Here is a 22398-nt window from a genome sequence, read left to right as displayed (position 1 = left end):
CTAGCCAGAGAAGTTGTATTTACACACAAGATCTAAATAATATCTTTAAAAAGGAGAAGAGAAGAAAAAATACAACCCACCCCTCTCCAAAAAACCCAGCCCGGCCCCCAACTCACGAGTCGAGCCAAGAAGAGCCGTCTCTGGGACATGTGACGTCTGGGTTGGGAGAACAGGTAGCAGACGTAGGGGGCTGACGTCACCCATAGCCAGACGCAGGGGAAGAGTTCAAGGACGCTGTACCGGAAACAGTCGGTGAACTGAGGCCAGGAGTTGTTGGTCCACGTCAAGCCTGTGTCCTGATAATGGCGCGGAAATAAACATTGATTTATAATGACGTGTTGACTGGTAGTTGAGGGCGCAGAAGATATTCGAAGACGTCTCCGGCGAGCACCAAGGAACTATTCGGAGAGACGTACTCCCGCACACAGGTGCACTGCTTTGGGGGTCAAACTGCTTATTGTTTGCTGCAGATCACACTTATAGCCATAAAAACTGTCGTAAATCAATAATTTTCAAGAAAATTTCAAATTTCAAACCTAACTGCAAAATATCTAATTATGGGTTAAAATAGCCCCCCCCTCCCCGATTTTTTTACTTGGTCCGGAGGCACAAAGCATTTTGATTGGTCTATTTCTGTCGGAGACGTCTCCGGATAGATACTGCGGGTTGAGGGAGGTAAGTAAGCAAGCCTGTGTCCCCCCATAATGCCGGGGAAATAAACATTGATTTATAATGACGCGTTGACTAGTGGCGGAGATAGGTAAGTAAGTAAGCCTGTGTCTTGATAAGGGCAGGAAAATAGACGAAATTTATTACAAATAATAATGAAGAGTTTACAGACGGTACAGGGAGAGAGGAAGTAAATAAGTAAGCGAGTAAGCGTAATAATATTGTGTCCTGTCGAAGAACGAGAGAAATCAAGTGAGCCTCAGTACATGTATTTCCTCGACATATTATTATTATTGTTACCACGGTTCATATTTCGCGGACTTCGTACATCGCGGGGTTTTGTTTTGTTTCGTTTGTTATGTTTTGCTTTATGTCGTGCAGTGTTGTGTTGTGTGGTTTTGTTTCATGCTGTTGATGTTGTTGGTTTGTTATGTGTGTGTGTGTGGGGGGGGTCCTAGCCAGAGAAGCTGTATTTACAGAGTATTGTAGTATTGGCTATTCTAATTTTAGTAAATAAAATTATCAGCAAATGTAGACACATGTTTTGGGATTATTTTTAAATACCGTTCGTCTCTCATACGCTGGTACATTCAGAGGGCAAAATCTCAGTTTTCAACTTAATTACAACAGACTGGTCAGGTCGATTCTGAAAGGCTGTAGCGAACACATTAGAATAAGGTATCTGATCAGCAGCAGAGCATAGGTAATGTTGTGGCACGTTGCGAACTATCATACACATATCAGAAACACAAATTTGCACACCTCATAATGTTCACGTTGTTGCTAGGCTTTTGGGGGTTCATGTAACAAAACAGATTTTAAAAATCTGCCTGAACTGAACTATATTGTGAAGCGTGTTGATAAAATGAGTAACTTCATGGATTCGAGCACTATGGAAATAGGTATACCACGCTTAAAGGTGAAGATTGTACTATTTAATAAGTATGAAATAGTAAAAAGCTTATTATACTTAGAGAATATGCCATCAATTGAAAATCTACAAATTTGACCCTAGTGTCGATTTTTAGCCAATATGACCTTCTGTGGAATGCGAGAAGTGACTCATGTTGTCAGCACGATTCACGATTATTCTTCAGAGCAGGGCGTCTTCAAGCGTTGTCGAAAGATCAAAGTGCACGTTGTCAAGATGTTAAAGCTGTGAAAACCCTCAATAAGTATCTCCGCAAACCGCCCGTAGTCAGTTACACCCCACGTGAATCCATGCCTTTGTACCCGGGTGACTGTGTCTACGAATTAGGTTCAGTGACGTTTTAGGAAGGGTCTTCTGGACATCGGATAAGATAAGGTACATAATGTAATATCTTACTGATTTCAACACAGACACATGTGTTGCGGCATGGTAAATGCGCACACGCACGTCAACACACACACACACACACACAAACACACACACACACACACACACACACACACACACACACACACATACAAACACCCACGGGGACACACACACACACAAACACACACAGACACACGCACACAAACACACAAACACACACACACACAAACACACACTCAAACACACACAAACAAACACACACACACACACACATTTACATAAACAGACGCCCACACATGAATAGTCATAATTAGATGGGCGTACACAATTGCGTTATCCTCACCCACCTAGCAATAACTGAATAGCTTTAATGTGTCAATGATGGTATGAATGACTTATATGGACGCTCTTGCCCCTGGTAATTAGGACACAATCCTACCTGGACAATAGCAGGCCAGCGGTATAATGAAGGCACTCTGCATAATTATATTCTTAAAAGTTAAATTATGTTTAATGTGAATAAGACCCATGAAAGGAACCTTTCTGTTATAAGTGGGCGTTTTAGAAAGTAGACTGGGGAAATAGGAGTCTGTCCTTATAATGTATTGAAGTATGTCACCTTTTTGTCCAAGTCACGGTTCGTTGATTGGGGGGGGGGGGGGGTAAAAATACGACTTATATATTTTTAAAAAAAAGATATTTATTACTTACCCAGAACCGCTCCCCATGACAAAATTCCACCATTTTCAGGAGCGGCAAATGTAATGTTTACATCGGGCGTCAGCTGGAGCCTCTGAAAAGAAACACACACAGAAAGAATGATCCCTTTTGATGTACCGTCGAAATCGTCCACGGATGGAGGAGAAAGGTGGTTGTCTTAGACAGGTGGACGTCTTGGCCAGTGTCATTATAATACAAAACAAACACAAGAGGGGGGGGGGAGGAGTGATCGTTTGTATAGGCGATTGTCTTGGACAGATGGCCGTTAGAGCAGGTTCCCCGACAATGCTTTTCTCAACATTCATTGTCGACTCTGCTTTTTGCAATATTCAAGGTGGACTCGGAATCCATGGGAATTGTTGGTAGTATCATGGGAACAGAATTAATCCGATCATTTGTCTTTCTTTTTGTCGTACTCGAATAGGTTTGATAATTTTTTTGATGCCGTTGTGATTTTGCTGTTGCTGTTGTTGTTCTTGTTGTTGCTGTTGTTGTTGTTGTTGCTGCAGCTTTATTTGATGATGTTCCTGTTTCAATTATAGCTACTGTCATCATCGTAGTTGTTTCCACTATCACTTTTGTTGCTGTGTTTATTGTTGCTGTTGTCCGCAGCACACCATCAGCAACAGAAACAAACGACCGTCAACGTGAACCCACAGTCCCTTGGACCACCACAACAACTTGTACTGTTTGAACTCACACTGCACCAAATAGCTTGTCACACTTCATCATGAAAATACTTTGTCTTAAAAAAAATGAATTTTACAGAAAGAAAAAAATAGTCTGTCAAATACGTCATCATGAAAGTACTTTATCTAAAACTAATAAACCTGACAGCAAGGAAAAAACAATAGCTTGTGACGCTAAGTGTTACCTCTTAACCACGAAAATATTTTGTCTATAAAAAAAAACTAACAGAAAGTAAAAAAATAGCTTGTAACACTTAACAAAGAAAATACTTTATAATTTAAAAAAACAACAGCTAACTAATAGAAAGTAAAAAAGCAGCTTGTAAGACTTAACCACGAAAATACTTCTTTTTTTTTAAAGAAAAAAAAAAGAACCTGACAGAAAGAAAAAAGCCAAATCCCTTGTATGTGGGTCTCGGCGGCGTTCATCATTCAGTGGTCACATGCACTTAAAAGACATCACAGGTAAGTGCATTTGGTTCAATCATCGCGTCACAATCATATTGATGACACTGTTATCTTGAACGAGACAGTCAAGTGTACGGGTGGGCTGTTTTGAGAGCCTTGGGCTTAAAATTAGGACTAGTATTGTACTGGTGATTTAAAAAATACAAGGTTCCATTTTTTTTATTGTGTTTGAAATCTAATCTTTTGAGTCTTTACCTTTTATTCTTTCTCATGAGTAATACTAGTTAGGCCAGTTTATAAAGTAGGTCACGTTATAAAAATAGCATATTGGTGGTGTTGAATTTCAAAGTGCAGCAGAATTCTAAAAACTCAACGAATATCGTGGAGAAAGAAAATAAAGAACGAAGAAGTACGAGGTAGAACAGCTTGCTGTAGGAACACCAGCACTGCCCAAGAACGTAATAAACCTGAAACTGTCCCCCACCTGGGTAGTACTACTGACTGAAGTGTCTTTACCCCATTCCCAAAGGGTGGGTATTACCATGTTCTTATGCACAGTAGAATTGTAAATGGGCCGATTCATCAATGTCATGCTCATACTGTGCCGGAACAACATGGGGGAAATGTCACTTTTTCTTTCCTCATCCTTACTGTCGTCATTTTTCTCTACTTCATTTGCATGTTTGTCACACTCGTGGGAACTGCTATTTCCGGGGTGCCTTGATAGTCGAAGCAGACTTTTTCCTGTTGAGGCTAGAGAGGTGAGCAGAGTAAGACTAATTCCCCCTTTGGACTTCTCTGTTGACATCCACCCCTTGGCGCTCATATGACCTTGCGCAGTTGCGAGCGCCGTAAAACCTTACTAAAACAAAACAAAACAAACCTGAAACTGTTCTACTTTGAGCGAACCAAACACCACGATTCTCTAGAGCAACATAGATGTAATGATTCTCAGTGGAAGCAAAGGTAGAATGTAATGATTCTCAGTGGAAGCAAAGGTAGAATGGAATGATTCTCAGTGGAAGCAAAGGTAGAATGGAATGATTCTCAGTGGAAGCAAAGGTAGAATGGAATGATTCTCAGTGGAAGCAAAGGTAGAGGCAAAAGAACCGAAGGGGAAGACCTTACTGAAGATGATAACAAAACACTGAAATCTGGCTTGGAATCAAAACAACGCAAGCGCTCAGAATGGCAGGAGAAGGAGTGTTTTATTGATCAAAGAGGTGCGAGAAGGAACGTCCAACTACTGTGAAATCTAAGAAAAAAAAACCATTTTGGAGTCTCTGTTTTGGGGGATATAGTCTAAAGGAAAAGTGTAACCAGTTAGGGAGCGATTAACTACCAAATTAACCAATTCGCTTGTTGCGCAATGAACTACCAAACTAATCAGTTAGGGAGCGATTAACTACCAAATTAACCAATTCGCTTGTTGCGCAATGAACTACCAAACTAATCAGTTAGGGAGCGATTAACTACCAAATTAACCAAGTCGCTTGTTGCGCAATGAACTACCAAACTAATCAGTTAGGGAGCGATTAACTACCAAATTAACCAATTCGCTTGTTGTGCAATTAACTACCAAACTAACTATGTGACTCATTACGCAATAACCTACCGAACTAACAAGCTTACTTATTACACAGCTAAATTATAATAGATAGCATTTGTATAGCGCATATCCCCGCTCAACAGCAGGCTCTATGCGCTTTACACTATATCATTACCCCAGCAGACCATAGAACACTCCGAAACTTTCTCAGCTTCCCAGAAAGCATACAGTGCAAACAGCTGATTAAGCGCTCAAACACTAACACACTGACAAGATCTTTCGCTGTCTATAGCTGAGTACCCATTCCCACCTTGGTGAAGTGAGGAAAATTCGTGTAAAGTGCCTTTCCCAAGGACTCAACGTTGGGTCCATGACGGGATTCGAACCCACGACCTTACGGTTGCGAGTCCGAGAGCCTAACCACTAGGCCACCGACGCCACAAGCCAACTTACCATAAGGCCTTGTACACACAATGAAATCTCCACTCATGACACGGCTTAGAAGTATGGCGTCATTTATGGAAGGGGAAGAGAGACGACTTGTTGACAACTTGCTCCTTGCATACAACGAAGTAGTTAACTGAATGACCGTCGAACGAACGAACTTGGTAATTTATTAACCACCGCCCTCTCTCTCTCTCTCTCTCTGTCTCTCTCTGTCTCTCTCTCTCTCTTTCTCTCTCTCTGTCTCTCTCTGTTACTCTCTGTCTCTCTCTGTCTCTCCCTGCCTCTCTCTCTGTCTCTCTTTCTCTTTCTCTGTCTCTCTCTGTCTCTCTCTGCCTCTCTCTCTGTCTCTCTCTCTCTTTGTGTGTGTGTGTGTGTGTGTGTGTGTGTGTGTGTGTGTGTGTGTGTGTGTGTGTGTGTGTGTGCGAGTGTGTGTGTGTGTTTGTGAGTTTTATGAAAATATACATATCATGTGTGTGATAAAATATAACAGTATACATTGAATAAATATATAAATATATATAAATGACCTCTCCTGCCAATTTTAACTACCAACATAGTGTATTTTCCTCAACGAACGTCAGGTCAGTCCACTGTAGAGACGCCTTTACTACGTAGACCACAATCTTGAAAAGAAAATACATTTATGTCTACAAGTACAAAATAATTGTGAGGTCCGAACAGTAACTGTCTACATTCACTGTAGACGAACAGTAACTGTCTACATTCACTGTAGACGAACAGTAACTGTCTATATTCACTGTAGACGAACAGTAACTGTCTATATTCACTGTAGACGAACAGTAACTGTCTACATTCACTGTAGACGAACAGTAACTGTCTATATTCACTGTAGACGAACAGTAACTGTCTATATTCACTGTAGACGAACAGTAACTGTCTACATTCACTGTAGACGAACAGTAACTGTCTATATTCACTGTAGACGAACAGTAACTGTCTACATTCACTGTAGACGAACAGTAACTGTCTATATTCACTGTAGACGAACAGTAACTGTCTACATTCACTGTAGACGAACAGTAACTGTCTACATTCACTGTAGACGAACAGTAACTGTCTACATTCACTGTAGACGAACAGTAACTGTCTACATTCACTGTAGACGAACAGTAACTGTCTACATTCACTGTAGACGAACAGTAACTGTCTACATTCACTGTAGACGAACAGTAACTGTCTACATTCACTGTAGACAATCTTTGAAAGAAAATAAGTTGTACAATTCTCAAGTACAAAATAATTGAGAGGTCCGAACAGTAACTGTCTAGATCTACATTCACTATGCTTCATAACCCTTCTGACTAATAAAATGTGACAGTTGGCACCGTATGTCATTAGACTAGGCACTGGCGATAAAACACTCATCAGTCATGTTTAAAGGTGGAGGTTGATTCGGTCAGTTCAAATCACACACCGTGCTGTCATGGTATGTCGGAGTCGTCTATTAGTATCTACCTCCTTGTTATTTAACATTATTGGTGGCTTGCATGGTAGGAAATTGTACGATTAATACTTACACTTACACACACACTCGCACTCGCACACACACCACACCACACCACACACACACACACACACACACACACACACACACACACACACACACACACACGCACGCACGCATGCACGCACGCACGCACGCGTGCACGCACAAACACACTCACACACACACACACACGCACACACGCACATACACACTAGCATACATGACATATATATGTAATATATATAATGTATACGTATACTCATTGACATTTTTAATTTCACACATTTTAAAAGCGTGTAGCTCAAAAACTACATTTCCAATTAATTTGAAATTTTTACATGTCTCGTAAGTTCATTATCGTTTGTGTTCTGTACTTACTATGATGCATTGGTCTATCGTTTCGTCTTACGATGTCATTCACGTGGTTTTGACTTTTGTCAAATACGGTGAAAATGTTTTGGTAACTTTAAAAAACAAAAACTACACACGCAAAGTTGAACTCCTTCCAAATTTTTCGCCACATATAAAAGTGGTTTCTCTTTTTCGATTCCCCATGCTTCGGCTGAATGAATCAGAAAGAAACTACATCACTGAAAGGCTTTATGTGGGCACTCCACTATCGTTAGTCGCGAGAAGGTTCAACGTGAACAGACACACTGCGTATGCCACATGGGATCACATGGCAACGATAGGCTTTCAAAAGACAGACCCAAGCGAGTAAAACGCAGATAGACAAAACGGAGGGTGGGCTCATTCATCCTAACACAACGCTTGAGAAATCAATTTCAACTGACAAACAAAGGCCCAGGATGAGTCGAAAAGACTTAGAAATGACAGTCCGAACTTTTTCATGACCGTTCTTCTTCTTCGTTTGAAACATAGAAACCTTCGTGCAAAACAGCCTTATCTGTCGCATAAAACTGCAGTCCCATCACATCCAGCACAGACTTCACTGGCCACAACGTCGCGTGTGATGGCCAAGTCCAAATCAACCCAGTTCTCGAGCCCAATGTACTTTTCTTTCAAAATCAAGCCCATGGACAAGTATTCATGCATGCTAATGCACCTGCTCATAAGCCTGTTGTGACAAATCAATTTCTCAAAACTAGCGACATTCCTCTCCTGCACCCATGACCAGTGCATTTAGGCATAACCAAATTCCAATCCAAATTGACCATTTGCGGTATTTTGCGGGGCATTTTAAATCACGACATTCATGCAACACCACGCTAGCCCCATACCCCTTGCTCAGTTAGAACAAGCCTTAATTGAGGAGTGGAATATTATCCCTCTATAATAGACAATACCTCGATTCATCCCGTCCATGCGTCGACGACGTCAAGACGTGACATCGCCAGATGTTATCACAAGTTACTGAAAAAAGCTGTCACTTTTCATTTTGACCCCTGATAACTACAAGTTCAAAATTGAACATCAAAAACATTCTTAGCTTTGCATTCCACGCATTTCCCATGCTGTAAAATGACTGTACTGTCTTATCTAAAATTTTCAGACTGATTCGTTAAGTATTAATCAAGATATTGTCTTTAATATGAGGTGTGAAGTTAAAATGATAAAGAGTATATTATATAGTATATATATATATATATATATATATATATATATATATATATATATATATATATATATATATATATTATATTATATTTTATATACGTCTCCACTTTCTTCCTGACTCTTTCTGCAGCCTTTCTACTGCCACTCCATGGCTCCTTCCCATTGCTGTCGTTCAGCCACACTCCTGATCTTCTGGTAGGAAAGATCTACACCTAGGCTTCTCGGACAAGGGCGAAAAATCTCGGAGGATCAGTGTGCAAGCTGTGCAAGTTAAAGATCCCTTTGAGGTCTAAGAGTAGGCTTCGGCCGCCAACCAGGCAAAATTCAAAATTTCCTATCAACTGAAAATGTTTCATGTCTCGCGCGCTCATATGATCTTATGCAGTTGCGAGCGCCGTAAAACACTTTCCAAAAAAAATACAAAACAAAAAAAACGACCTATCTTTCTATCTACCAGTCGCACATGAGCTTGCTTAATCTTGGAAAATTTACGTCAACAGAGAAAAAATACATACAAGCACAAAAGAACCAATTAAGGAGGATATTCCATTTGAAAAGTACATACATTACAGGGGAGTTGATGCTGTGTTGAGGTTTGTCAAAATGTGGTATTTACCTAGTTAGAAATCCGGCGAATCTGTCACAGCTAAAGTACATTGCAGGATCATTATGTCAAAATGAGGCTTTTGCCTAACCAGAAATCCATTGAAACCGTCACGCTAGGTGGAATACGCAGCAAGGTTGGTAGGCTATGTCAAAAGAAAGTATTCACGTAAATAGAAATCTAGCAAGTCAGTCACGGCTATATTATACAGTAGGAAGCAAGGTCATTATGTCAAAATGAGGCAACATTAAAATTTACCTAATTAGAAACCCGGTGAATCAGTCACGGCTATACAAAGTACATTCTACATTATGTCAAAATGAGGCAACATTAAAATTTACCTTACTTAGAAAGCCGATGAATCAGTCACGGCTATACAAAGTACATTCTACATTATGTCAAAGTGAGGTATTTGCGTAATTAGAAGTCCAGGGAAATCGTTGCATGAAGTGGAATATGTAGCAAGGTTAGCGTGTCACAAGAAAGTATTTTCCTAATTAGAAAACTGGCGAGTCAGTCGCGGCTATATAGAGTACGAACCAAGGTTAGTATTATACAGTGGGAAGCAAGGTCAGTATGTCAAAATGAGGCAACATTGACCTAATAAGAAATCTGGAGAATCAGTCACGGCCATATATGGAATACGTCTCCAGGCTAGTGTGGCAAAAGAAAGTTTTCACCTAATTAGAGTACATCGCAGGATCATTACGTCAAGATGACGTATTTGCTTACTTTTAAAAGCTCAGCAAAACCGTCACGGCTATTATAGGTAGAATACGTAGCAAAGTTAGTAAGTCAAAATAATGTAAGATTTGCCTAATTAGAAATTCGGCGAACCAATCACGGCTATTTAGAATGCAACGCAAGGTTAATATGTCAAAACGAGGCATTTGCCTAATTAGAAATCTAGCAAACCATTCACGGCTATATTATACAGTAGGAAGCAAAGTCATTATGTCAAAATTAAGCAAAACTTCACCTAATTAGAAATCCGGTGAATCAGTCAGGGCTATATAAAGTACATTGTAGGATCATGATGTCGAAGTGAGAGATTTGCATAATTAGAAGTCCAATGAAATCGTCGCACAAAGTAGAATATTATGTAGCAAGGTTAGCATGTCAAAAGAAAGTATTCACCTAATCAGAAATCCTGCGAATCAATCACAGCTTTACAGTGTACTTGGGCTGAGCATCTATGTCAAAATGAGGTTTTTACATAATTAGAAATCCGTCAATCCAGTCACGGCTATACTGAGTACGTAGCAGGAATGATCCATACCAAAATCAACACTGCGAACATCAAACCGGGTCTGAGTAATCAGACTTTATAATGATCCATACCAAGATCAACACTGTGAACATCAAACCAGGTCAGAGTAATCAGACTTTATAATGACGGACACCATCACATGACGGACGAGACGCTGAATGAGGCATATTATTGCTTGCTGTTGACACGGGAGTCGTGGGTCTAGGTCAGTTTTATTTTTGGTTGTTGACAGTCGAGATAGCTTAACAATAAGTGGGGTGGATGGATGGATAGCGCCGGGTATCGGGAGAGGCAGTCAAGTGATGGTGATCACTCGGTGTCACATCAAAAGTCGATAGTAGAACGAGCGGGGTTTTTTTATATAATGTATAAAGTTATATATACTCTTCTAAGTCATTATTATTATTATCATCATTATTTTCTAGGATTACCAAGGCCTACTTTCATCTTGTGCTTTCTTTGTTACCGTTTCAAGTTATTATCTTTCATTTTCTGTCTTTTCTCTTTCTTTTTGGACTACTTTATTTGTAAGGGAGCGCGGTGGAATCAGGCTCTCGTCAGTTTTGGGACATGTAAAGTTATTGGTATCATCTTAAAGCTTGTTCACTTGTCTTTATTTCAATGAACAAAGCATTCATTTATCTTGAATACAGGTCGAGATATTTGCGAATGAAAGAGGTGGGGGTCAGAGGTAAAATTAGTGAGAAAATGGCCGCCAAATATCAGTTATTTCCTTAGCTTTAGAGTCCGTGGAAACTGAAAATTTACATTTTTTGTGCCTTTAATTAATGCTTTTATGAAAAATCCGCACAGAAAAGAGTTCTTTAATGGGCATGAAAGATGTTGAGCTAAAAAAACAAAAATTTGATAAAAATTCACAAACCTGCAGAAAAATGCAAGTTTGTTCATTTTGATTATTTTGACGAGAGCCTGATTCCACCATGCTGCCTCACATTTTGTTCTCTCTTGCTTTTCTCTAGTCGTCATTCCTTGTCTTTCTTTTTTCAAGGGGGGAGGGGGGGGGGAGCGGAGCGGGAAGTGTTGTTTTAAAATAGTGTTTGTGTCTATCTGTCTATTCTATTCTCTTATTTTTCTTTAATTTCTTTATTTTTTTCTAAGGGGGAAGGGGGTATGGGGACTGTCATTACTTAGTTTGGGAAAAATGGGAGGGGTATTGTTGTTTCCTTGGGTCGAGGAGAGGGGGGGGGGTGTTGCCAGTTGGGAGTTGGAGGGGTGGAGGTCGGGGGGGGGGGGTTGTGGGGGTGCCTTTCACTCATAATGTAAACTATTTTTTTGAATTTCCTCTTCTTTACTGCAGAAACTGCCGAGCCGCGTGCACAAAGTTCTCCTGTGTCAAGTACAGAAAAGTACAGCATCTATAACTTATGTACATTTATTGGTTCACGCACACCAGACGGATCTGAATGATTGGAGCAGATAAACAGGAGTTGCGTAATAATATTATCACGAGCTTCGGGAAATCGTTTAGTGGTTGGTGGATGCTCGGGTGTAGTTTGCTCCTTCTCTCCTGTCAAACATTTATCACCCATATCATCTCTCCTCCTTTTTTCAATTTGTTTATCTTTTGTAACACCTCGACTCTTCAGAACTTGTATGACCTAATTGTGTTTAATTGCTGTAAAATACTAGTTGAAAAAAATGCTTCGGGAAATCATGCAAGTGCAAATGCACCCTTCCAGCCCCAGCCATTTGTGTACACTCCTGAACCCCGGTCCCAGCCAGTACAGCAGTATTTCAGAAAATAAGACATGAATTCTAAAAAAACCGATGTAGTATCTTTGTAATGAGATATAGATAATAATACGTTACACAGTTTAAAGGTAAATAAACAAACATTATGAAAATTAGAGTTTAATTAGGTTCACTAATTTCGAAAAATGAGCAAATGCGGTACTCCCCCCCCCCCCCCCCTTTCCACCCAAATTAAGAATAAATGTGAGGCAGCATAGTGGAATCAGGCTCTCGTCAATTTTTGGGCATGCAGAGTTATTGGTTTCATCTTAAAGCTTGTACACTTGCATTTATTTGGATGAACAAAACATCCATTTATCTTGAATACAAGTCGAGATATTTGGAAAAGAAGGAGGTGGGGGTCCCCTGTTTTCAGAGGTAAAATTAGTGAGAAAATGGCCACCAAAGATTAGTTATTTCCTTAGCTTAAGAGTCCGTGGTAACTGAAAAATTACATTTTGTGTGCCTTTAATCAACGTTTTTAAGAAATATCAACCAGAAATGAGTTCTTTAATGGGCATGAAAGGTGTTGAGCCAAAAAAAGAAAAAAAAAATTGAGAAAAATTCACAAACTCGCGGAAAAATGCAAGTTTCTTCACTTTGATTATTTTAACGAGAGCCTGATTCGACCATGCTGCCTCACAAATGCTCTTGGGGCGGTGGGAGGTACAAGCGCTGCTGAAAATATACATGCATGGAGCTGGAAGGGTTACCCCTTTGACTAGTTAAAGGGTTAACTAATGCTTGCGAACCTGGGTAGTGTCACACACTGGTGGGTGATTTAGTACTTTTGCACCTGGGTAGTAAAGTGGCATCCATCGCCTAGTAGTTAGGCTACCAGACTCGTGATCATGAGATTGCGGGTTAGGGGGTTCGAGCCTCAGCTCGGCCCGACTTCGTGTCCTTGGGAAAGGCACTTTACACGAATTTCCTGTTTGGCTCGGTCCTTTCGGAGATGGACATTTAACTCGGAGGTCTCGCTGTTAAAAAACATAGAAGTGTTGATAGGGGCGTTAAATAAATACCATTATTTCACCTGGTAGTGACAGGTTTTATTTAACGCGCCACTTGAAACTACAGACACTTCGTTGGGCAGTACAAATAATTAAGCCTTTTAAAGGTGGCAAAAAATGGGCGTTGGCTGTTGACATGTTGACAACTACTGCATTAAAGTGTATTCGTTGCGCTGATTCAAATATAGATAAAAGTAAATTGAGCACTTTAGAAACGATTAGAAATTATATCCTGATGCAGGATATCAGAGGGACATGCATTCGAGCCGATAAAAGAGATTGTGGCACTTACGAAAGAATGAGAAGTTTCATTAAAGGAAGATATAATAAGAGGATAAGACATTTCAGCAGGCATTGAGTAGACATTAAGTGGACACAAAAACAGTCAATTATTGTTTTTAGTATAGGTGTTTTTACGCTCCTATCAAACAATTTAGATCAATTAGAGGCGGTGCCAGGGTCACCCTGGGCTGGGAGAGATGCAATATCCCAAAAGAAAGACCGAGCGAGATAGTGGATAGAAAATGGGAGGAGTGCTTGCAAAACCAGTCACTTCTCTCAATTAAAGAATGGAGATATCAGCCAAACATCAACACCAGGGTCATGTTTGTCAATTCTAAACCAATGCCATTCTCTTCAAGTTTTACATGTCTTTCATAATTTCATACTAATAAATTGTAAAAACTCAACCTATAAAATTGACGCTTCCATTTCCACTTGCTAAAATTCGAGAAGTAACTCATTTTGTCAACTCGCCTCACAACTTCTCCCCAACTCGTGTCTCCTGAGCGTGGGGACGAAGCCTCAAACCTCTCTACAACAACAGACGCCGGGAAAATCCGTTTAGTTTGGTTGGGATAAGGTTAAGCAAGAAGTAATCTAATGTTATTCACCCACTGAAGCGTGAACCAAAAGACAACAAAATGGTTGACAAATCTGACGATATATTTTAAGAAATATTGGTGGGTATTATAAGCTTGTAGCCCGAAACCAGTCTTTTTGATGATAAAAATTTTTGTCCTTTCATATTTTCCACTAAACTTGATATAGCAAAACAGGAAATAGCCTAAGGTTACTCTTGTAAGAGTTAAAGCGTATTATGAAGAATGGCTTTGTGACCGAGCTCTATGGTATTCTCACAGAATCCTATAGGGTGTTCTGAAGTGATTTTAAAGTGTCTCTCGTTACCTTAGAATTACAAAGTTCAATCTGACATTTTTGGCAGCTCTGAGTTACAAAGACCATGAGGTCAGAAACCAAATGTTGTGTCCGCCCTTTCAAAATCGTAAGATTATTCGTAGTCGTTATCAAGATATTCAAAGAATTGCGTTGGAAAAAGTTTGACATGTTTAGAAATTCAACATTTTTAACGTCAAAGGTTTCTAACCTACGTACTGGGCAGACAAAACACTTGTACATACTTGTAATTCTTGGGTAGCGCTGTGCTAAATCATTTTCTGACCGCTCGGAAGTAGGGCATGTGGGCGTCTCTCTCTCTCTCAATGGGTGAGGAATCGCGGTGGAATCAGGCACTCGTCAATCTTTTGACATGTTGAGTTACTGGTATCATCAGAAAACTTGTTCCTTTGTTTTGCTTTCAATGAAAAAATACGCATCTATCTTGAATAGAAGTCCAGATATTTGCGATTCAGAGAGGCAAGGGCAAGGTCGCCTTGTTTCAGGGGTGAAATAAGCGAGAAAATGGCCGCCAAAGTTGGGTAACTCCAATAGCCAAAGAGTCCGTGAAAACTGAAAAATGACATATTTTGTGCCTTTAATCAACGTTTTTCAGTAAAATTCACATGGAAACATGTTTTTGTATGTACCTTTAAGGGTTTGACCCAAAAAAAATATTCGATAAAAATTGCCAAACTTGTGGAAAAGAGCCTATTTCTCCGACTTTGTTATTTTGACGAGCGCCTGATTTCACCGCGATGTCTCACTTTCATAAATGAGAGAGACCGTAGCCTGGAGCATAGCTCCGCGGGGGTATAATAAGGAGCTCCAGGGAGAAACGCGGGGACGAGAGTAGGATGAATGGACCTACCCAGGACTCCTCTGTATTCTTTCCAGCGAGTTGAGTTGGGGGAGGGGGGAGAGGGAGAGAGGGAAAAAGTTTTGAATATGATGTCTAGTCAATGTAACGTCAAACCTGCTCTTACGGCCCTCTGTCTAAGACAAGCACCTATACAAACGATCACCCCCCCCCCTCCTCTATAATAATAGTCCAATGCGTCAACCCATCTACTAAGACTACCACTTTGCTCCTTGACTGTGGCTGGGTGGCCCTCTTGGACAATTTTGAAAGTAATCTTAAGGGGCTGAACATTGTTTTGTTTTTGTTCTATTTTGGGTTTTTGGTTTTGTTTTGTTTTTGTTTTGGTAAGGCTACGAAAGGCTCGTAATCGTGAGGTTGCAGGTTCGAGATTTCGAGCCGCGGGCCCAACATTGTGTCCTTCGGAAAGACACTTTGCACGAATTTTCCTCACTTCACTCAGGTGGGAATGGGTACCCGGCCATAGACAGAGAAAGAACTTGTCAGTATGTCGGTGTTTTAGCGCCTATAAGTGGTCGCTTGCACTGTATGCTTCCCAAGAAGTTGAGATTGTTTCAGAATGGTTTCAAGTCTGCTGGGGTTATAGTAAAGATTGTGAAGCGCCTCGAGCTTGCTGATGAGCGGGGATTTGCGCTATACAAATGCTATCTATCTATCTATCTATCTATCTATCTATCTATCTATCTATCTATCTATCTATTATCATCATTACTCAGAATGATAAGCATCCACCATATAGTCTACTCCAGTAAAATAGCTGCCACATTACGTATAAAGGTTCACACCTTTGGCCACCAGGACTCATTGATCTTTATACATATCCTTTATTCTTGTGTTAATTTTGTGAATCCTGTCTGATAGCGACATTATAAGAACAATGCTTATTGTTTATTCTCTTTTAGTTACCAACTACAAAACTGTCATTTGATAGGAATGAAAGGGGACGAAAAAATAAGTTGAAACTACGGTACGTGTGACTTTCGCATTTGACGTCCCAGCGACCCACGTTTGACCCTCCTCTTGCCTTTCCTCTCTCCTCCCCTTCCCCAAGTCTCCCCCACTCCCACCCCCACCCCCCCAGCAATGTCTCTTTTCCTGATACGAAGTTATTGCTGTATCCCATCTTTACTCTATTGCTGATCTAACACACTTCCTTGACACACAAATACCCCCTGCAGGGAGAAGAGAAACAGCACTGTGTCAGTTGCGAAACAGATTTCACCCATAGACACATCTTGACAGAATATCCAGACTTGGGGGGGGGGGGGGGGCGAAGAAAGCATTTTAAATATACCACACTGAAGGATCCGTTCTCCATCGCTGAGCCCAACAGAATTCTCGATTTTGTAATCTACAAAAAATGTAATATACTGTTATTTTTATAGTGTCTGAATTCAAAACATGTAATATATTGCTATTTTGATATTCTGTAAATTTTTATTTTTAGATTGAGATTTTTACCCTGAATGTTTAAACATTATAATCTGTTCATTGATCACAAATGAAGCCGTACTAAGAACTGTCGAGAATGCAATCAACTTATTATGTTTCATGCGTTCATATATGACCTTGTGCAGTTGCGAGCGCTGTAAAACTCTTTGTGTGTGTGTGTGTGTGTGTGTGTGTGTGTGTGTGTGTGTGTGTGTGTGTTTGGGGGTGGGGGGTGTAAGTGTTTTACGGCGCTCGCAACTACATAAGGTCATATGAGCGCGCTAGACAAAATAAACTTTTACATTTGGTAGGAAATTTAGAATTTTGCCCGGGTGGCAGTCGAAGCCTACTCTTATCGATTTTAGACCACCAAGGGATCTTTAGCGTGCGTAACTTGCACACAGGACCTCCGAGATTTTTCGCCCTTGTCCGAGAAGGCTTGGTGTAGATCTTTACTGCCAGAAGCAGTAAGAAGGAGCCAAGGAGTAGCAGTAGACAGGCTGCAGAAAGAGTCTGGAGCCCAAAGGAGGGGGCAAAGGAGGTGAAGGGGTGGGGGCAGAAAGAGGAGACGAAAGCAGACGACAGAACATTGCTAGAGCAGGAACAGAGGTGAAAGGAGACAATTTTAGAGAAGAAAATTTTCGATCGCTACCCGGATTCGAACTCGGGACCTTTGAATGAGAGGTCAACACCTTAACCTCTAGGTCACGAGAGCCCCCCTGTAAAACTCTAACTAAAAACTAGTCCATGTCAAACAATTATTATGCACGAGTTTACCTCTGTCTTTCTCCAGGTTGAAAAGAGTCCTAATGATGCTATATACTTTGGAGGACCTATCAGTAAAGCTATAGTACATCTCTCTGCCACTCAAAACATTATTGAAGTGTTCTCATTACAACATCGCTCGACGGTGCCATGACAAAACCCAGTAAATGCCAAAACGGGTTGTTTCTTAAATTCAAAACTTTTGGATATAATATGTTTTGAGCCATAGATGAGCTCTTCAACATTTTTTTCCGACACGCTGACGACAGCCGTCCCGTGTTGCTGGTAGGAAGTGTTTCTTTTTTTAAAAATAAAAAATAGGAAGAGCACATTTTTATCAAGGACTGATAAAATCAAAAGTGTGATATAGATATCTAAAATGGCTCCAACTGCTACCCCAGTGACCGATCAAGAGGGTTGGTGACAAGTGTGCTGAGAATGGTGAAACGAAAACGAGAAGTGGCCGGCATTAACATTTGGAGTTCATTGGTTTGTTTAGTTTAATTGACGCCTGCGTACAAACGCACGCGCTCGCGCGCATGAATACACACACACACACACACACACACACACACACACACACATATGTGAGCACACACAAACACTATCGGAGAAGGACGTTAAAGGCAGAGGTCCCGCCTCTTTTTTTTCTTGGTAAGTGTTTTACGGCGCTCGCAACTGCATAAGGTCATATGAAGGTCCCACCAAGAGATCTTTAACGTGCGCAACTTGCACACGGGTCCTCCGAGATTTTTCGCCCTTGTCAGAGAAGGCAAGGTATAGATCTTTCCTACCATAAGATCAGGGGTGTGGCTGAAAGACAACTGTAAGAAGGAGCCAAGGAGAAGCAGTTGAAAGGCTGAAAAAAGAGTCAGAGGCCCAGAGGAGGAGTAAAGAAGGTGAAGGGGTGGGGGGCAGAAAGCGGAGACGAAAGCAGACGACAGAACATTGCAAGAAAGGAAAGTAGGAGGTAAAGGAGACAATTTTAGAGAAGAAAATGTTTCGGTCGCTACCCAGATTCAAACCCGGGACCTTTGAATGAGAGGCCAATACCTTAACACTACAGACGCCGGTCCGAACAATGTGAGACACAAGACAAACGTACAAACAACCCCTCCCCCTAGCAAATAAATAAAGGAAGAAAGAAAGAAAGGAAGGAAGGAAGGAAGGAAGGAAGGAAGGAAGGAAGGAAGGAAGGAAGGAAGGAAGGAAGGAAGGAAGGAAGGAAGGAAGGGTGAAAGAAAGGGTGAAAGAAAGGGTGAAAGAAAGAAAAAAAGAAAGACATAAAAGAAAAGAAAAGAAAAGAAAAGAAAAGAAAAGGAAAGGGAAGAAAAGGATAGAAGAAATAACCGAAAAAGAATAAAACAGAGGTTCCAGCACAATACCTGTTGTGTCAGTGGGTCCAGGTGTTGTTACATCCAGCGTTAATACATGTTTTTGGACGTCGTATTCCGGAGAGAGAGACAGAGTATGTGGGTGTGTGGGTCCAAGCGTGAGGAATCAAACCAAAACCCTTCTCCAGGCTGGCACGGCTGAGCGAGTGCTTGCTTTGTCACGGAATCGTGAGTTTGTTGCGAGTCCTGGTATGAGGTTATTAGGTATAAAAAAGCAACCACCCCCTCCCCCTCCCCCAACCCCTCCCCCCCCAAAAAAAAAATGAAAAACCCGTACCGGTCAACAAGAGAAAGATAAGCCTAGAAGTTGGACCACTGTATCTACCATATTTGTATTGTTATGTTCTTGTGGTTTTGTTTCGTTGGGTTGTTTTTTTATTGGCTTTTTTCCCCTTCCTGTGGGTTTCCGAGTGCAGTCTGGAGAAGGTGTTTGCTCCAGTTTACAGGCAGAGCTCAGTTGTTGGTTGTTCTGTTTGTCTGTATTTCTTTTTGTTTTGTTTTGCTTTGTGACGTAGTTTTATTTGGGAATTACATCAGTTGAACTTTGACATCGGGTCATCTAGAGTATAATAATAAAATCCGGAGGGTCAGAAAATTAAGGCGCAAATTCATCTTGCGAAATACAATGACTTTGGATAATTTGTAAAAGTCACAACTCTGGCTTAAAGCAATCCATTCATTTCCTTCAAACGTCATGTTGTGTAGTCTCCCCTTACGCATTTCGTCATACTTATAATTCTATTTTTAGCAAAAAGTGACAATTATTAGACTCTTTATTTTCCGACCCCTTCACTTATGTTGGAGCTGACCTTTGCGTCACTTTTTAGAAGAAACCACACATTCTTCAGACTTCCAAATTGAAACGACCGTAGCATTCACTACTTCCATGGACGTTACAGAGCCAGGTTTTCATGTCTTAGAACTTAAGAACTTATTTTAAAAATTGTAGGTTTCGATCGGTATGTGTGTACATCAGTATGAAACGATACGTTGACCCAATCCGTACGCCCTGTGGTCATTTTGTACACCCAAGATGGTATTCTTCACATTTTAGAATACTTCTAGCGCAAGGATCTCTGAAACTTTTAGTATTTCTCAAAAATCATTTTGACACACTGCTATGCAAAGCGTACGGATCGGATTAACGAGTAAATTTCCTCTTTGGAAAGTGGTGGCATAGAGTTCCTCACGTCGTGTGGATACGATAGTAAAACACGACGTACGGATAGGGTTAAGTGGTGGCACAGAGTTTCCCACGTCGTATGGATACGATAGTAAAACACGACGTACGGATAGGGTTAAGTGGTGGCATAGAGTTCCTCACGTGGTATGGATACGATAGTAAATCACGACGTACGGATAGGGTTAAGTGGTGGCATAGAGTTCCTCACGTCGTATGGAAACGATAGTAAATCACGACGTACGGATAGGGTTAAGTGGTGGCATAGAGTTCCTCACGTCGTATGGGTACGACAGTAAATCACGACGTACGGATAGGGTTAAGTGGTGGCATAGAGTTCCTCACGTCGTATGGGTACGACAGTAAATCACGACGTACGGATAGGGTTAAGAAAGTGAACGTCCGCTTTTCAGTAGGCCTACACGTTCATTAAAGCTGCATGGTAAGGGGCTCTCGTGCTCTAGAGGTTAAGGTGTTCTGCTCTCATTCAATTGGTCCCGGGTTCGAATCCGGATGGCAACGGAAACATTTTCTTCTCTAAAAGTGTCTCCTTTCACCTCCTTTCCTGCTCTCTAGCAACGTTCTGTCGTCTGCTTTCGTCTCCACTTTCTGCCCCACCCCCTGACCTCCTTTGCCCCCTCCTCTGGGCTCCTGACTATTTCTGCAGCCTTTCTACTGCTACTCTTTGGCTCCTTCTTACAGCTGTCTTCCAGTCACATCCTTGATCTTCTGGTCGGAAAGATCTACACCTAGCCTTCTCGGACAAGGGCTAAAAATCTCGGAGGTCCCGTGTGCAAGTTGCGCACGTTGAAGATCCCTTGGTGGGCTAAAATCGATAAGAGTAGGCTTCGGGCGTAAACCGGGGAAAAAAATTAAAAATTTCCTACCAAATGAAAATGTTTTGTGTGTCCCGTGCGCTCATGGGACCTTATGAAGTTGCGAGCGCTGTAAAACACTTACCAAAAACAAAAAGGTACATAGGCATCACAAAAAAAAGTGGATGGGAATTCAAAAAGTATTCCTGACTCATTACTAACAATTTTGTGTTTGTTACTCTCTTGTAACACCTCTAACCTTCGGCACTTATATGACCCTATTGTATTGCAAGTGCAATAAAACTCTTTCTTAAAATAAACTAAAATATTAACAATGTTAGAGAATATTAAAAAACACCTTCAGATCTGAGTCGTCTTTACAGACGCATGACTCTTGACTTGCAGAAGTCCTTAGGGTCTGGGACAGGACGATGCAATAATAATAAACCCTATCCGTACGTCGTGTTTTACTATCGTATCCATACGACGTGGGGAACTCTGTGCCATCACTTTCAAAGAGAAAATTTACTCGTTAATCCGATCCGTACGCTTTGCATAGTAGTCGGTCAAAATGATTTTTTGAGAAATACTGAAAGTTTCAAACAAAGATATCTTCGTACAAGACAAATGTGAAGAATACAACCCCAAGGGTACAAAATGACCCCGTGGCGTACGGATAGGGTTAATATAGGCAACATGCGCGTGATTCCGTCAACAAGGGGATGAATGATGAGCCAAGATGTCGTACCACAGTCTAACAATGACATTATCTTCTCCTGCTGCGCTTCTTTCTCCTCCCCCCCCCCCCCCCAATAATTGTCGTGCTTGGGATTCCAGAGGACAATCTGGAAAATCTGCGCCCCACTTTATGATAAGAGCTTCGTTTGTTTTGTTATTATTTTTGTTAGAGTTTTTTTTTTAGCTGTTGCTTTATTGTTATATTTTGTCTTTCTGGAGGGATTGGTTGGGGGGGGGGGTCTGTTTCTAATAAATGAGTTTAACACATTTATTTGGACTCTCACAGATGGAATATATTGCTGGTCATTGTTTATTGTAGAGGTTTACCGTCCAGGTTAGCACTGCGATGCTATTTGGGGGGGAGGGGTGTGTGTGGGGGGAGGGGGGGCTACAACCCCAAAGTCACAATTCGGCTCAATATTATGGAATTTAGTTGTAGGCATTTTTAGCTTCCTCAGCCTTTCCTACAACTATTTCATCGATTCAGGACCCCCAAAAACTTTTTTTTTTTTT

At 41.0% G+C, this 22398-nt stretch overlaps 1 protein-coding gene across 1 annotated transcript in view; it reads right to left on the bottom strand.

Moving 5' to 3' along the window:
• The window catches only part of LOC101856223 (putative ATP-binding cassette sub-family C member 13), a gene marked incomplete at its 3' end in the record, with an annotated part of 39774 nt that overhangs the window by 9873 nt on the left and 7503 nt on the right, over positions 1–22398 (bottom strand). Inside the window, 2 exon segments of the mRNA XM_013089409.1 lie at positions 117–296; positions 2681–2762. Coding sequence (XP_012944863.1) covers positions 117–296; positions 2681–2713 — 213 coding nt within the window.

The sequence above is a fragment of the Aplysia californica genome, unplaced genomic scaffold (genome assembly GCF_000002075.1).
Source record: "Aplysia californica isolate F4 #8 unplaced genomic scaffold, AplCal3.0 scaffold00945, whole genome shotgun sequence".
NCBI lineage: Eukaryota > Metazoa > Mollusca > Gastropoda > Aplysiida > Aplysiidae > Aplysia > Aplysia californica.
The sequence above is the reverse complement of the archived record's forward strand: the minus strand, read 5'-3'. Positions and strand labels throughout refer to the sequence as shown.